The following is an 18,208-nucleotide window of genomic DNA, read 5'->3' as shown; positions in this document are numbered from 1 at the left end:
GTGGAGTTCTAACTAACATGGAGGCAAGTAAGTAAGTACAATGCATTGTAGCACCTAAAATTAGCAGGTACATGATGATTTAGATAAAGAGAGAACATTTTTTTTTTTAAAGGTGCAGTGTGTAGGCTTTGGTGACATCTAATGGTGTGGTTGCAGATTGCAAGTACCCTTCTGCACACTCCTCCATTTCCAAGACCGCGTTAATGTGAGTCGCCGAGTGCAAAACTGTGGTAACGCCACAGTAATGTTACACACTGTTACTTTAAAAAGAAAACAAGAACACAGGATAACATGAAACCTTACAGCATAACATGAAAATATGAACTGATTATTGGAGTGCAATTCTGATAAAAGGAGACATGTTTTAACATGCAAGTGTGGCCTTCTGGGTGCTTTGAGAACAGCTGATTTTAGACTGGATCAGTCTACAGTCCCTACTGGATTAATGGCTTTCTTAAGTTCAAAATAAAATGTGAAAGTCCAGTGAAGAGAAGCTGCAGATGTGGGATCGGCCTCTTGTATTTTTGTTTGAAGGAATAGTTCAGATTTTTGCTGGTATTGATATGGATGCATGAACATTATCTCACTCCGCCGATCCTGTTGATGGAGACTTCTGAGCAGGAAACTGGCAGGATATTAACAGCTGCAAATGGAGGCAGTTAAACAAAAACCACAACACTCATTAAGAGCTTTGACAATAATGACAACAGGATGCAACATCTCCAACCAGATCTCTCTTTACCACCTTTTGTTTGGTTTAGTTGAATGTTTGGGGGTGTTTTTTTTTTTTTGCTTAAATTTGGGTGAACTGCTCCTTTAATTGCCAGCTTATTTTCCTTAATCATTCTGTATCTTTGACTTAGAGCTTTCACCCAATCAGTGGAGAGAGAGAGGAGAGAGAGAGGAGAGAGAGAGAGGGAGGTGTTGTTGGTGGTGGAGGCGTGGCTGGCTGGCTGGCTGGTTTCTCAGCACCGCGGACAGCTCCTCTTCTCTTGTCTCTGGACTGCAGGGAAGCGACGCTGAGACACATCTGGATGACAGAACCACATCCATCCATTAGATTGATCCGCCGTCGCACAGCATCTTCTTCTTCTTCTTCTTCTCTCCTCTTCTTCTTCTCCTCGATGGTTGTCTCGTTTTCCTTTCTGGCCTGACTGTGTGAGCCCAATCGCGTTTAACTGCATTGCCTCTGCGTCTCCTCCTCCTCCTCCTTCTCCTTCTCCTTCTCCTTCCTGTTACTGACAACCACAGCGCTGTCCAAAGTGCTTTCATTTTTGGAGAGGGTTGGTGGAGTGGATCGACTTGCTCCCAAGTTTCTTCTGATCTGTGTGATAATAAACCTCGCTGCTCGGCTGGCTCCACCTTGGTTATGTTGAGGGATTGTGGGATTTCTCTCCGAGCCTGGAGTGGACTTTAGGATGCAGAGTGGAAAGATGAAGTTGAGTAGTTTCCAGATGTGAGATATAGGCGAGCTGCATCTGCAACATTGGCTGTGATCCTCACATCCAGGTGGCTCAGACGCATTGTTATTTTTGTGGACAACAGCCAAGATGAGGTGCCTCTATGACTTTTTTTTAAATTGCACGTAAAAGAGAGAGAGAACCAGAGAGTGGTTTCTTTCACCCTGCTGCTGCTGCTGCTACTACTGCTGCAGGAAAGCGACGTTTTCTGTCTCCAAACGAGTCCTGCATCAGAGAGGAGACAGGGAACTCTGGGAAGACACAAAGGGAAAGCAGAGAGAGGTCCTCTTATAATATAAAAAAAAAAAGCAAAAGATAGAAAATGAGGAAGTTTCGGAAGGTGTTGGACGGGTTGACCACCTCCTCTCCTGGAGGGACTATGAGTTCCCCATCGGGCGGCAGCGCGGCTGGGACTCCCACATCTGCACCAACTCCCAAGGAGATCGACATCCAGGAGACGCTAGTGTCTGAAAACTTTCAGCTGTGCAAGGTGGGTAACATAAAGATTGTTGTCCTTTAAAACCATGTAACACCTTGGGTTTCTGGCTTGCCCAAATCCTCATCAAAATGCATGTTTAGATGGTGCGTAAAAGTTGGATCTGGAGTGAGTTCAGCTGCTAGATTTGGTGTCCTGCTGTTTCTGTTTGGTGTTGAAAGTTCAGCACCACGGACAGCTCCTCGTTTGCAATTCTCCTGAGAATGGAGACAGTTTTTTTTTTTTTAGAGAGAAGCATCACCAGGCAAAAGCTTGTGGCTTTCTGATTTAAGGCCTTAAATAATTGCGTTTTCAGTCATTGTGCATTTACATAATAAGGCTTACAGCAAACCCTGAGTACACGTGTGAAGCTGGCATGTGTGTGCAGTGTGGTGCTCCCACCAGTATGCGATGGTGGAGCAGCAGCAGCAGCCATCAGCATGCTGCAGTAGCCTACACACACACGAACATGTGATATAAACAAACCAAAAGGAAGTGGATGAATAGTAGCCTCCTTGTTGCATCAGCGAGCAGGCACAGATGGATGGTGTAGGAGAAGCGATGACATAACTGGTGTCCACTCCCTTGCATGGAGAAAAAAAAAAGTGCACAGCCCAGCCAGTGAAGGGACCCTGCAGTAGGCCTGTACTGTCCTAGCTGATGTGCTTTTCACTGAGGAGGAGGAGGGAGGGATGGATGGTTGGAGGGGGGGTGGAGGAGAGGATGGAGGGTGGGTGGGTTGGGGGTATTTATAGCAGCCACTGCCGCCCATTGCAGCCCTTTTTCTGGATGCATTTTGGAGCTGACTGCAGCGATTATTCCAAAAGAAACTGGGTGGATTTCTTTTGGATACAACTGTGAATAATTCATTGAGAAACTGGGGTTGTTTACGCAGCTTTATTATTATTGAGCAGACTGACACTATAGTGGAAGGGGGGGGGTTGTGTTTTTCATTTCTGTATAGAGGAGCTAGAGGAGGAAGGAAGGAGGAGGGAGGTTGATTCACAAGCTGAAAAGGATGCTGCAGAGCACCCTCGTTCAGGCAGACATGGGAGGAGAAAGTGCTGGAAAAGAACAGCTTGATTGCCTGGTCCCATGCAGGAAGCTGCTGCTCCTTCAGTGCTTGCTTTTAAAGACACTGAATCAACTCATGAAAAAGCCATGAGTGTACAAATATAAATATGCCCTTCCGTTCCCAACCAACATGACATTTTTCGTCTCGGGGGGTGTTCGTTTGAGAGTGTGCAGCAGGTGCAGGTTGTGTGTGTGAAAGGGAGTGGGAGACAGCCAGAGAGGGAGAGGGAGAGGGAGGAGGCAGTAGAGCTGCACCTGTTATGTCTGTCAGTTGCTGTTCCTGGTGCAGACAGGGTTCAAGGTGGAACCAAGAGATTATGTGTGTGATTGATTTCGTTATATTGGCACATTTTAGCCGTTATCCTTTGCTAAAGATATGTTTTGGGTCTTAATCCCCATGGCAACCTTGTGCTTGAGTATAATAGTCACTTCAGGTATAGCTTTAAAAACTATGAAACGCTATCTGAATGTAAAAGTAGAATTAAATCTGCAGTAACCTTTCAGTATATTGTAAATCAAGTGCTCTGAGAGAAAACTAGACTCCTGCACCTCCTCTTGGCTCTGTTTTCAGGCTTTAAAAAATCTAGCCTGTGACGTGGGAGACTTTGGCCAATCACAGGTCATTTCAGAGAGAAAGCGTTCCTATTGGCTGTTCATTCAACAGAGGCAGATGTCAATCACTCGCAAACTCCGATCAAACGGTTAAACTAGGCAGCGTTGATCAAATATTAATCAATATTATGTTACATTAATGCCTATTTCTCTCAAATGTTTTCAGAAACATCTTGTAGTGTACTGTTTAGCTGTAAAATGAGAAAGTTTAGGACCCAGCATGCAGCCATGTTGAGATCTGTTGAGGAAATACCGAGCACCGCCCACCAGCTGAAGCACATATTATCATTTTACAGCCAAACAGTACACTACAAGATGTTTCTGAAAACATTTGAAGGGAGAAATGAGAATTATAGTAACAGAATATTGATTCATATTTGATCAGCGCTGCCTAGTTTGACTGTTTGATCAGAGTTTGCGAGTGATTGACAGCTGCTCAGAGACGGCAGGCTCCAGCTAGGCTCTGATTGGTTGTGTGCAAAAGAAGTCTGTCTTGTTATTACCTCTCTCGTCATACTGCTTTCTGATGTTATGCAAAGCAGAATATGGGATGTAGACATGCACACACAGAGACCTTAGGAACCATGTAATGTCTCCTGTGACCTTTTTCCTCATTCATTAAGCAATGAAATATGTGCATACCGTTCACAGTCAGGTTTAAAGGAAATATATGTAAATGTAGAGATGTTGGATTAAAGTGAAAAAGCACTTTCCCTTAATGTAAATCAAGGCAATCACCTATATTTCCATTGATTGTCCCAAATATTTTTAGATTGGATCTTCACGTTCTGACAGAGGTATAAATCTGTGAGCTGGTGCAGTGTGTGTGTGGGAGGGTTTTGGCATCTTGGCTAACTTCTCAAAGTTAGTCATGACTTCTGTCCTCGCTGTGCCGTGTGGGAAGATGCAACAGCTCATTTTTTGTTTGGATTCTACAGCAATTTTATGTGCTTATAGTGACTAGTGCTGTAGCACCAAACAGCAGAATAAATCTCTCTCAGACTGAAGGAGTAAAGGAGGCAAACAGGAGGTACACAGGTGGCTGACAGTCTCTTTGAATCTATAGGTTCAGTTGAGATTACAGCAAAGTGAGTTCATTTTGTGTTAGAGAGAGGAACTCGTAGAAAGAGTGTGAGAGAGGGACAGAGACTGAACTGGATTGCTTTCGGTTGGTTGGAAGTTAAATTAATTGTACCGAATGATACAATACGATGGTATTTATAAGAATGATACATTACTTTACTTCAAAATAGGGCTGTCAACAAAATTGTTTTAACGGCACTAATTTCTTTCACAAATGAATGCAATCAATCTTTCGGAGAGTGAAGATACTAGCATCATATGAAACTAAAAAACCCAAGAAATTCATGGTACCAATCATGTCATACTAGCTTGTCGCGAAGGACTCTAAATAATGATACGAAGTTGGGCTAAATTTTGGCGAGGGAAAACTGGCATGGCCATTTTCAAAGGGGTCCCTTGACCTCAAGATATGTGAAAGAAAATGGGTTCTATGGGTGTCATTGTTTTGTGTTGTTAATTGATTTCAGATAATAAATATATAGATACATTTGCATAAAGCAAGCATATTTTCCCACTCCCATGTTGATAAGAGTATTAAATACTTGACAAATCTCCCTTTAAGGTACATTTTGAAATGATTATATAATCATACGATTAATCGCGATTAAATATTTTAATCAATTGACAGCCCTCACTTCAAAATAATCCACAAGAAACACTCTGTTACTCTTGTGACCAAACACTACCCACCTCACCAACCCTATTATTTGTGTAATTTTAAAGTATATGATAAAGTTATTATTATATATTTGTACAACTCTCTCCCTCAGTCAGTGTTGTGCTGGTGTTGTGATGTAAAAGAGGAGGACAGAAGAAAGGCAGGAGGCCAAATGATGGTTGAGGCCCAGCAGGTTTTATGTATTTAGTGGCTTGCATTCCCCCTAATACACGTTGACAGCTTTCAGGCTTATGGAATAGAGACAGCTCTTTTCTTTTAGGTTTCATTGAACATCGCAAAACTGCCCACAATGTGTAAAATTGTTCCTTGTCAAACACCAAAACAGAAGTGGTTCCAACACAAAACTCTTCAAACATTCATGTCCCACAAAAGTAATACATGAATAGACTATCTAAACTAAAAACTAGAATAGAAACGGCGCTTTCCCTCTGGCTAAATCTACAGTACAGCTACCCAAACACGAGGAGCCCAAAAATGGCCTCACTCAATATTAGTTTAGCAAAGCTGCAGAGCTGACACAAGCTTGTGAACTATGTTGTGTGGCTGCAATGTCTGTATATGGAGCTTGCTGCAGACCCAAAAGGGCACAATGTGTTCTCACACACACAGTGTCTGGAGATTACAGAGACGAGACAAACTCACAGTCAGTAGCAGGTTATGAAAACACTCTGACAGTGAAGGAGTGTTTGTTATATGCAAATAACAGCTCGGAACAAAAGCTGCATGTACAAGGTTGTCTCTGAGAACTTGTCATGCCTCGGACTGGGGCGGGCTCATTCAGCGAAGGCCATATTGGGTTGTCGTACTGGTCTAACTGGGTGACCAAACTGGAGAAAACATTGCACAGTGTTGATCTGTGGTGCTACATGCTGATGACAGGATCAGGATATGGCTCAAATGGCTTGAATCATGCATCCGTTCTGTCTTGTGTGAGTGTTACACGCTGCTGCTGATGGTTGTGTAATAATGCTTCATTCCAAAGGAGCCTCATCTGAGTGCTGTGCATACATACAGTATGTATTGTTGCTGAGCAGGTGTATCCCTTCATGGGTATTTCCAGCACTCATCATCTCAGCCTGTTTCCAGGAACATGACAGTTAACTTCATTTAGTTGTCCTGCACAATTTCCAGACGTCTAACTAGTAGAGCGCTTTTGAAAATAGGCAGAACACAAAGCTTGTAGCATGTATCTCCTTGTAAACACTCTGCAGGAACATAAGAGACCTTAGTCGGCAACTAGTGAATCCATGCCTCAGAAAATTCACGGTTTCCTGAAGGTAAAACCGGGAGGAAACAGCAGCTGAAGAGCCACATACAGTATATCCCCTTTAGGAGGTGGTGGAGACCAAAACAGAGCTAACGTATAGTGAATATTGGACTTCTGAATCTGTATGTTTTTCTGCATATGCTTGATGTGTAAGGCAACTGTTTGCTAACAAGTTGACCATATCAACTTCAAACCTTAAAACAGTGATGCCAGTGTTGTGTTCACACGTTGTTTCTGCTGCCCCCAAGTGGCCAACATTAAAACAAAAATAACGAAAATAATTTGCCATAAAAATGATGCAATTCAACAGCACAAAATAGAGCCTTAAAAATGAGCACAGAGTAAAAAAAAAATCATCTCTGACACATTGTCAACAAAATATTTCAGTTATAAGCTTCGCAAAACTAGTAAGGCTATTGCACTGAACTATAAAACTGTTGTTTGTATATCTGAAAAAGAAGCTCTTCATAGTTGTAAAACCACTAACAGCCAGATGTTTGACACTAATCACTGCTTGCGTCTGTCATTTGCATTCTGGGAAGTTTTTATCTCAGCTGACTGCATTCATATTGCATGTGCCTCTCTGTTTTTTTTTTTACCCCATCACCTTTCAAAAGTGGAGTACCGAGTATAGAATTTTAATCAATGAGGAGTGCTGGTTTCCATATTCATTTAGCCGAAGCTGTCGCTGTGAAGAACATGGCTCTAACCCCATCAAGTGAAATATCTGAATATACTCTTAGTCACGGATGAATGTAAGCGGATGTGGAAAAATATTATTTGTAAATGTTGCCGTAGTCTGACAGATGAGCACGTACTTGAATGCATCTCTGCTTTCTGACTTAAATTGCAGAAGTAGTATTAAGTATGCCAGAATCCTTCAACAGTCAGGTGTACGAGGTTTTGCTGTGCTATAACAACATCACGCTTCTTTGCTTCTTAGAGAGAACAATCATTATTTGCATGACCACACGAGGTGAGTTGTCCGGAAAACATAAAACATAACTTGTGTTTGGAGAAATTAAATACGTTGTTTATTGGTGGTCTCAGGTGTCTGCAGTTGAAAATCCATGTCTGAACTCAATGAAGTGATTTTTTAAAATATATTTTGGGATCTGGAGCTTGTTAAAAGGTGCACTGAGACATCCTGACCCCATTCACATTTCTAATCTCCTTTAATAAATGATTAATCTCTAAAGGGAGAAGTATGATTACCCATAACACCCACACAATCACATTTCAAATTAGCTTCCATTGTAAAATAAAATCCTTCGTATGTCCATTAGGATAATCTGAATGATTCAGAACGACTCATTTTGTGGAAGAATTTAGTTGCTTTGTGACACATTTTTGCAGCCAGCTCTTCAGGAACAGGATGTTTTAATAGGACTAATGGACTGTACGGTGCATCCATTTGGATTCTGTAAAGCTAATGTCTATTCTTTTGTGTACAACAGTCCATTAGTATTTTTTTCAAGGATTTTGAGCTTTGGTGGCAGCGTGTATCTGGGGATGGCGATGTCAGTCAGTTGGTCGTCCACCAGTTTGGTCCAGACTGAAATATCACAGGTTTGTGAGCATGTCGTGTCTTGAAGGTAACCTGCAAACTGTGAAATCTGATCAAAGATCTGCAAAAATTTGCAATAACTCTTGATAAATCTGATCTTATTTTTTCAGTAGAATCTCCAATCACATTTTTTTCATAATATTAGTTTGTTAGATAGCCTCTTTTGTATTGTTATAATCACATCTATTTTACAAGTGAATGAATCTGGTAGAAGGAGGTGCTAATTAGTTATCTACAAGATGTAGTATTCTAGTATTCTAACCAACACTCTCAGTGCTCCCTATCTACGCTACTGTATTCAGTAGACTATATTGATTCCTGGAGACTTGTTAATTGCTTTGCTGTTACACTAATTCACATATTTGCTCCTCAGTTTCAGACAATGGTATTGTGAGTAAATGCCAAAATCATCAGCAGTATGTTATAAAACATTAGCCAAATGATTTTAGTGTAATTGTTCTGCTAGTCCGGTGTAAATATTTCACTGAAGAATTTTTTTTTTTTATTAAACTCACGGTTGAATCTCAGAGGTTAGCAGTTTGCCGTTTCCCCCGCCTCTTTCCTCCGGCTGGCAAAGATGACATCACCTCACTCCCTCGAAAGCGACCCCACGAGTTCTCCTGGGTGTGTGATGACTCAGTGGGTTGACTTCCAGCTAGTCTCACATTACCATGTGTCAACTGGCTGTCAGAAGCCACAGTGTGGGATCAATTAAGGAGGAGTTGATGTCAGGCGGAGAGGAGAAGATGCTGAAAAAGCAATAGGAGAGGAGAGATGTTCAGTAAACTGTATACAAGTGAGACAAGACGTACAGTGTGTGTCTGTGTGTGTGCAGCAACCATTCTAACAAACTAAAGCTTTTTTTTCTTTTATGCTTGAGGAGTCATCTTCCTTACTCACCGTTTTATATCTTTCTGTTTTCTAACGATTTTTTGGCTGTGTGGCATGAGTAAAAAAAATAATTATTGAAGTGTTCAAAAGAGCAGCAGTAGAGCCCACTGAGACAGAATATGTACGGTGCTATTGTACCATATTCTACATTATTTTTTTCTGTATGTGACAGTGTGTGTTCGAGAAAGAGAAACAGCCGCCTCTTGATTTTGTGTGGGCTTCTAAAAAACTGCTTTGTCCGTTCTGTCTGGGTGACGGCAGACCGCCCGCCTCACCTCATGCTGTGCAAATATAATGGAGTGAGCTTTTCAAGCAGCCCTTCATTTCTCTCCATTTTCCATCACTTCACTCTCACGAAGTCTGTTTTCATTTTGCACGATTAAATCAACCACTGCAGTAATTCCTCTTTTGTGTGATACGTGGCTCCGTAGTGAGAGTAAAATTCTTGTCAAATTTAAGTTTTATTTCTAACAGAAAACCACCGAACCTGTTTTATTTTCTTCTTTTCATCTTTAACAGTCAAATTATAATGAAGGATGTTATGAAGAAAAAAGCGCTCTAGGCAACTTCTTTGTTTCTTTTTCATAACATCATTGCTTGTACTTAAGTACAATTCTGACATACTTGTATTTTACTTAAGTATTTCCATTTTCTGCTACTTAATACTTCCACTCCACTACATTTCAGAAAAATATTGTAATTTTTTACTCCACTACATTTATTTGACAGTTATAGTTACTTTTTACAAAAAAACACATGATTTGCTTTTATGATATGATGCAATACTATACTTCAAATCTACCCAGTGGTAGTCTATTCACCTTATGCTGCCCCGCCCATTTCTTCACTTCCGGTTTTTACGCAATTGTGTAAGTTTTTTTCCGGTGTAGCGCCAGCAAAAAGAGGTTGAACTGATTTAATTTAACGTTATTATTATTGCTTTTAGTACCCAATAGTTAAACCTGCAGTGCGGACCTGTGTCTACCTCTTCTAGCAGTGAGAGTAATTGAACACTGTTGACATGTGCTTGCTTATCTACGCTGAGCGGCTGGTCTCACACAGCCAGCAGCTCCTCAAAAACATTGGCGCAAATTTCCAAATCTATTTGGTTAAACTGATCACATATTGGAAATCTAAATGGTTACTTTCTCACCTGAAAAAAAAAACATTAATTCAGCTTTTTGACAAGTAAACAGTGATGACAGTGATAACACTGGCGACGGGCGACGCTAAGCAAAATAATGGCACTTCCGCTTTAAATGGTAGTGAGAACACAACATAACACAATGCGGAAGCACCTTAGTTCAGGCAAAGCATAAGGTGAATACAGAGTATATACAGTTGTCTTGAAGTTGAGGAACTACAACATTAAAATGCTATTACATGTATTTGTTAATGACAAAAACTAAGAATAGACTAGAATAATATAATATTCAATAATAATATAATACTGAAAGGAGCCATTCTGCATAGTAAGTTTTGCTGATAATATTTCTGTACTATTGCTTAAATAACATTTAGAATATGGGATTTAACTTGTAATGAATTATTTTTAGACTGTGGTATTTCTACTTTTACTTAAGTAAAGTGTCTGAGTACTTTTTTCGACCACTGTGTCCACATCAGTGTTCTGGGGAGAAAAGAGATTGTTGAAGTCAATCATCTTAAATACACTGTTGTTGACCCACAACATCAATTGTGTACTGACTGACCATAAAAGGCAATAAATGCTTAAAATTACAGAGATGTTCTGCAAATGTTCTTCATCCTTTAACGTGTCCATCGTGTGGCTACTTGCAGAGAAACATCTATTATTTCAGCGATGCACATTTGCACACATTTATTGCCCTCTCTGAGCATTTTACTGTCGGAGAAAAGTATGAGGAAAAACAAACACAACTTTTTAGTGCATGACTGAGACTGCTGAGTTGAAACTTTATTATGGAAAACAAATCCACTTGGAACTGCAGTGCTGCAAAGCTGTAAACCAACTCACAGTTCCTCCCCTGCCTCTCTGAGTGGTTAGTGGATCCATCTGCTCTTAAGTGCTACTCACAAGCACTTGACAAACCTCATCTACTTGAAGTCTCTCTAGAAGTATCTAAAGGTGTATGCAGAAGCCGGAGTTGAGGTTTTTTTTTTTGTTTGTTTTATAATAGAAACACAGCTCGTTAGAGGATTCAAGGCTCCTTTCTTGCAGATAAGATGCCTTCCAGCAGTGTATTCAGTGAGTAAGAGACAGTGTATTCAGGTGCATTTCAAGGGCAATCTAATGCATATTCAGAGATTATTCGTACTTTCTCTTTTTTTTTTTTTATTACAGTTTTCCCATTTTCCAGTGTTGTATTACACAAGATCGGCCTCGGTCTCGAGACTGGTCTCAAGACCACGTTTTGAAGGTTCGGTTTTGTCTCAGAATTGACCGCATTTTTACTCGGCCTCGGACAAAGAGGATTTTGTTTCAAGACCACAACTGCGGGGATATCACTAAATTGTTTATAGTCTGATTTATTTGTTAACATCTGTAATTGCTTATAGAAAACAAAGGAAAATTCCCACACATAAAATTCACCTCTGCAATGCCTTTTGATTACTTTATCAAGACATTTCTCAAGGTACACTTATACATACAGACAGTATATATGGCAATAAAATAGGTGAATGAGGAGGAATCTTCATTTGTTTTCTGTGGTATTGTGGATCTTTCAGTTTCACTTTGAGGAGTGTCTTTGGTTTACATGTTCAACATTTTATCGTTAAGTGTGTCATGACGTGTGGGACTTGACTCGGTGTTGCTCTGCCTTGGTCTTAGTCTTGACGTGGTCTCAACTCTTGTTCTTTTCTCGGTCTCGATACACTCTGGTCTTGGTCATGACTTGGTCTCGGTTTAGGTGGTCTTGGCTACAACACTGCCATTTTCTTAAAAAAGCTGTCTAGATTGAATCAATAATAATAATAAAACATACATTAAGGTGTAGATATTTGGTGAAACTGATATCTTAATAACTAGTATGCAAGCTTATCACTCAAACTAACCACATTAGCTCGCAGCCTGGTAACTAGAGATGACGATGATATCTAAATCACAAAACAAAAAAACAAAAAAATAGAATAGGAAATTTCTGTCCTTCAAATTTTGTTTTAAAAAAACAACCATGCGTGAATGTGGGTTCCTCTCTGTGACAATGACATTACGGTGTCGTGGGCAGCAACATGTGACGACTATTTTGTATCCAGTCCTGCTTTTTCTACGGCGCCTGAGGCATGATACTTGTGCCATGCCGGATCCACTAATATGCCTGCTGCTGTGGTTAAAAGGTTAAACCACATTATACAGTACATCCACACATGGCTGGTTTCTGACCCCGCGTCTGCATTAAAGCACGGCATGAAGCCCCAGCGTGCGATCACAACAACCACCTCCTCCGCACCCTCCAAACGGAGACGATTGCCTCGCGCTTGTATAATAGAAATAATGTGTATGTGGCTGTTCAGCCCACGCTTTCATTTGAAGAGACACATGCTTAACGTTTGACTCTTGAAGGGTTTGTGTTAAATGCTGCCACGTAAAAAAACGACTGCATGGTGCAGCTATCTGTGCAGTATTTATACGTACATGTGGTTATGTATACATAATCTATACAACATACAGTACTTTAATACAATATAAATGCACATACATACAAGTGTCTCTCCCTCACTCCCTTTGGCCACACACAATGCTGTGTAGTCTGCAGTTACTGTCATACAAATGAGCCCACCCCAGACAGCAGAGAGGCTCATTCATTCGTTTTCATACTTCCGAGATCTCCCACTGCTTTCTCACCCCGTTCACATCCGTGTGCTGCTCTGCGTGTGCATTCATGTGCCGCGCAGCCGGCGCATGGAGGAAGTGCTTATTAGATCTGCCTCAGCCTCGGTGATGAATGGAAGTCCTTCCCTTCATCCTTTGGCTCTTCAGCGTGATAGAGAATCACACTCTGGAAACCTTGAATCACCTTATTCATAGGAAAAAGACACTGAGGATAGTTTTTAATGAAAAAAAAAAAAAAGTTAGAAGTGTTTCTGGTTTCTTTCACATGTTTTGGTGCCACACAATAATTCCTGTGGTGGTTCACATCACCTGTCAAGGAAACAGTGTGGGTGTTTTTCTTTGGATTTTTCTATCAATGAAGTGAGTTCCTGGAGCTGACACGTTTTAATTTGCCATGTCGGTTCTCGGTGCTCTTAAAGGCGAGACACTCCCCAGGCAAAAGCATGGTTTTTCATGTACTGGTCAATTTTGAGATTTTAGGCTATTTTGCTTCCATAGCATGTCTTCTTTCAGACAAGTGGAAGGAAAACATCCAAAATACACATTTAGGTATTTATTTTACTTCACTTTGTCTATTTGCGTCTGTAGATTTCTCCTAAATTCACCAAAGGTTAACATTAGATAATGCCTGTCTTGGATATTTAACATACTGTATATATACATTAACATTTAACATACAATTAAAAAAAACTTGTAATGCAAAAAATAACTGTTTTAATGTATGTAATCAACTGGGGAAGTTTCATGGTGATATCTATTATTTACATTTTTTACCCTATTCACCTTTAGTGTCTGCAAAATGTATGGAGTTTTACAATCCATATCTTTAAAGGCAGTTGTCTCAAAATTAGTTATTCCTCAGACTCTGAGCCAATTTCAGTAGCACTTATACACCAAACTTTCCAGTTTCATTCCTATCTATATTCTGAAGGTTTATACCGAGGGGTTTGATCATACATCATTCATAGCCTGATTTATAGAACATTTTATTTCTGAAAACATGACAGAAATGGAATTTTTTTATGGCCGTTGACAGTATTTTCTGATTTGATGGAGTGTGAGAGAGATATATCCATAATTCCCTCTTAAAAAATCTTTGGCTTCAAAATGTCAAGAAAAGTCATCAACTGGGGAAGTTTCATGGTGATATCTATTAGGTTTGGACATTGTACAAATATTAATTGCAATAAAAGATTGCTCTGGACCCTGAGGTATAGCTGATGGGTATCCGAACCATAAAATATAGATAGACCACAGGTTAGAAAAGACAGCCAAGAGTGTCTCTGATAAGACATGAATGGCATCCTGCTGTGTTGTGTAACCACTGAGTGTTTCAACCGGTTTCACACATTCACAAACCCCTGATCTCCTCTCCTACTCCTCCCCCAAACGTCTCCTCTCCTACCCACGGTCTGATTTGCCTCTCTTTTTTTTATTTTTTTTGGGCTGCTCCTGACTAGATCAAAGGAATTTTAGAGCAACCTCAAAATATCTCCCTTCAAACAGTAGTGGGGGAAACCTCGTGTATCTTTGTTTGTTTGATGGGCGCTCTGACTTTCGTAACATCTCTATATATTAGAATAGATGTATGTGACGGGAATACTCTACTTCTCTCACCACTACTGTCTCTCATCCTGACGGTTGGCCTGAAGGGACATGTGCTAAAACACCTGGGCTGATGCAGACGCACAATTTGTATGCACACAGGCAACACTTAACACACACAAAGGCAAACTGCATGTTACATTACATTTATTTAGGTTGTGCTTTTATTCTAAGTGACTCACAATAAGTGCTTTCAACTTGAACATAATATGTTCATAGAGTAACTAATGCTGAGACACAAGCTTAAAATACCTTTGTTCCATGCTCTTTACTTGTGGTGCCTTCAAATGAAACTCGTAAGGGTCGTATTTACAGCATGGGAAGTCGTGTGCACGGTATGCGTGGTGTTCAAGTGGTTAAGTCGTGAGAACACCGCTGCTAAGCAACGGCAATATTAACGTTACTGTCGGCGTCTAGAAGCCACAGAGGCTATTTAGCAAGCTAGCAAGCGGGTAACATAATGCAGGAAATGCAAAGGTTCCGTTGGGAACATCAACATTTTCCGCAGACATATTATAAAATTACGAAGAAAAACAATACACGACTAAAATGACAGTATATTAACTTATTATGCACCGAAACATTAACTTCTACGGCCTCCGCCATTTCTGACAACGTCAACAAACACGTCAAAACTCCTGAACTCTGAGCTTTCAGAAACTTTCCACTTAGAAAGTCGTGAATACCACAAGAGGGGGGCGTTCATATGGACTCTTCTCATGAACATGGTAAACACGACCCCATTTGAAGGCACCATTGGTCCCCAGCTTGGTTAAGAGTGTTATTTATGTTCATATGTTTCCCATCTTTAATGCAGTTAAAACAGTGTATCCACCAACATGTTTTAACTGACCAAATACTTATTCCAAAATTAAGACCACCGTCCACTTAAATGAAGTGATATTGCACACTATTTCTGGCGAAATAGAACAGTAAACAATGCCGGACACTGCGACAGCATAAATATCCCTGAATGCAATGAGGTAGTGACGACAACGTTCATAAATGACGTCAACGGACAGCTCTGTAATGTCAATAACGCTTCATTTAACGTAAGTATAAGAATTAACTTTGCTTGGCCCTCAAATCAGTTCAGACTTTGATTCTCACAAACTGGCGTTTTGGTCACATGAGGTTGGCACGTGTTACCATGGTTACACGTTTCCAACTGGCAAGGAGGCTTTCAGTGAAGACTTAAATTACTGCTCAGTGCGTCCGAAAATATACTGTTTATTCACACAAAAGTATGTTGAACAATAGTACACATATGGAGTATGTAGTGCATAGTATGCAATTTCAGACGAATTATTCCTGTTTTCCCATGGCAACCTGCAACTCTCTGACCTTTAACAATTGTTAACAACAACCAATTTTTTTCTCCTTTACATCTCAAAATTGGCTGCGCTCTACCAATCATTGATACATCATCATATGGTGTGAAAATTGAATATATATATAATATATGCATATTCTTGTCATAACCATGTTTGTAACCATGATAATTGTAACACCGGCTCTAATGTCACTTACTGGGCTGTATAGCCAGATGTGCGGAGTGATTCAAACAACAGAGGACAGCTTTCTACTCTGTGATTCAGGGTTGATTTGCCCTTGTGGATTTACATAGACAGTATTGTCATGGCAACACTGAAATACTCCCATTTGAATTTGAAATACGGGTCACTTGTGGGTTGTACGCCATTCATCTAGACTCATCTTTAAATATGTTAATGTTGTCTGTTTCTCAAAGTTGTGTTTTCAATAATACACTATTGCAGTTTTGAAATTGCTGAACATTGCTTTTACAAATTATTTTATATTGAGATTAAACAGAGATTTTTACAGTGTCTTCAGTAAAGATTTATGATCATGGACGGAGAAATCAAGGACACTGTGCATCTAGGAAGGCCAGAGAGTCCATAGTACAATATTATAGCCTTTATTTTTGTTTTCTTGTGATCACACAATAATTATTTGCTACATCAACAGACCAACATTTTGTTTTCGTGGTCATGGTTCTGAGTTTCTTCTCATAACTATAAATGCACAAGATGCTGACTGCAATCAGGAAATTATCTGCGATACACATCCAACCTTTTGGGAGGATTTAAAACACGTTATTAAAAGTCTTTGTAGATTGTGCCAAACATAATGAGTGAACTGTTTCTATGAAGCAAAGCTTAATATCCCTCATTAACCAAACAAAGATCTTCTATATCTTGATAAGATAGGCTACATGTTTGTTCCTTCAAAACAAATTTCCAGTACCCATTATTATAGATATCTTGAATATTTTCACTTGCATCTTACATCAAGATAAATAACCAAATTGATGTCTCTCATTAAAGCATCATTATTATATGAACCTTTCTTAGATTGTGGATTGGTGGAAAGATTCTTGAGGAACGTTTTTATAATAATGCTCATTTCAGAAGTGTTCTTCATTGAAGTTCCATTCAAAGTCAGTGTCGCTGCTCCTTTCATTGTTGGATAATCATTTTTTACCAATGTTAGCAGGAATGTTGGACTGAATTTAATAGATTTTTTGTCCCCAATAAAGTCAAATTTTACACAGATACTATCCGTGCTATGAATTCACGATCATGTTTCCCCTTTATGTTCCTTTCTGCAAAAAGGAGGTTGAGTCTTTTCTCATTTATTTTATTTCTGTACTCATTCAAGTAACTTTTGGACTCAAATTTCTTTATTTATCTGGGAAACTCTTAAGGTCTCTATTATAGAAAGTATCTTATTTTCAAATGCAGTGACAATGAAGTTGATAAGTAAATAAAATAGCTGTATCTTATGGGCAAACATTCACATTCACATTCACAAGGTCAGATTTCTCCAGTTTCTTCCTCACAAAGTTTAATGGTCGAACTTCAGATGTTTTATGATTCTGTCTGTAAAGTATTTAAAGACAAAAAAAGCTTTAAAGACAGCTCATCTCTTGAGAAACATTGTGGACAACATTGCCAGATGATTTGCAGTATTGCTTAATCAGTTTTTAAGCCAAAATATATTTTCTATTTTTTTGTTTATTATTATTTATGTTGCCCAATACTCCCTGTAGGCTACTGTTATTGGTGTTTTACTTTTTTGTTAATGAAATTTGGAAAAAAACAACAAAAAAAAAAAAAAATGGGGCCCCGTCTCCAACGTCTCATGCGTCTGGCACGTGGTACATGCGTACGCGCATTACCTGTCCCAAAATGCTGAGAGAGGTCAGAAAGAGATGCATTACGCAAATTATCTACTAGCCATTGTTTTTATGTTTGGTGCCATCGAGGGAAAAGAAGTCCTTTTGTCGATGGACAAACGTGTCTCTCAACTTCTTCACCACAGAAATGGACCGGAGAGTAAAGTTATAGTTATCTTATATCATATCACTAGCTAAAAGATTAAACAATATGCTCCAGTAAGCTTGCTTTTAGATGTGTGATGGTTTTCACAGTTAGGTTACAATATGATGATCTCTTTAACTAAAGAGATCTCTGCTTTATGTCTGCTGACAGAAGCTGGCACACAGTGTTCAATGATCACAAAAACAGTTTAAGTTATGTTGAATCCAAAAATGATTCCTCTATCTTTATAAGAAGCAAATATCTTACAACTAAGCCTGTAGCCTCCCATATTCAGTGCATTACTCTCCTTCATTTCCATTTCCATTTGCTTTTCTCT

The 18,208-nt window shown here is 39.6% G+C and overlaps 1 protein-coding gene across 10 annotated transcripts in view; it reads left to right on the top strand.

The window, feature by feature from the left end:
* The first annotated feature begins 647 nt into the window (after positions 1-647).
* The window catches only part of stxbp5l (syntaxin binding protein 5-like), a 169,959-nt gene continuing 152,398 nt past the window's right edge, over positions 648-18,208 (top strand). For 9 of the 10 annotated variants that reach the window (XM_037788952.1, XM_037788950.1, XM_037788948.1 and 6 more), the window contains exon 1: positions 1,783-1,950. In XM_037788952.1, coding sequence (XP_037644880.1) covers positions 1,783-1,950 — 168 coding nt within the window. Of the gene's footprint in view, positions 1,951-18,208 lie in introns of all 10 variants that reach the window. The other variant, XM_037788943.1, reaches the window with a different exon arrangement.

The sequence above is a fragment of the Sebastes umbrosus genome, chromosome 13 (assembly GCF_015220745.1).
Source record: "Sebastes umbrosus isolate fSebUmb1 chromosome 13, fSebUmb1.pri, whole genome shotgun sequence".
NCBI classification, from domain to species: Eukaryota; Metazoa; Chordata; class Actinopteri; order Perciformes; family Sebastidae; genus Sebastes; species Sebastes umbrosus.
This window is presented reverse-complemented; position numbering and strand designations above follow the sequence as displayed.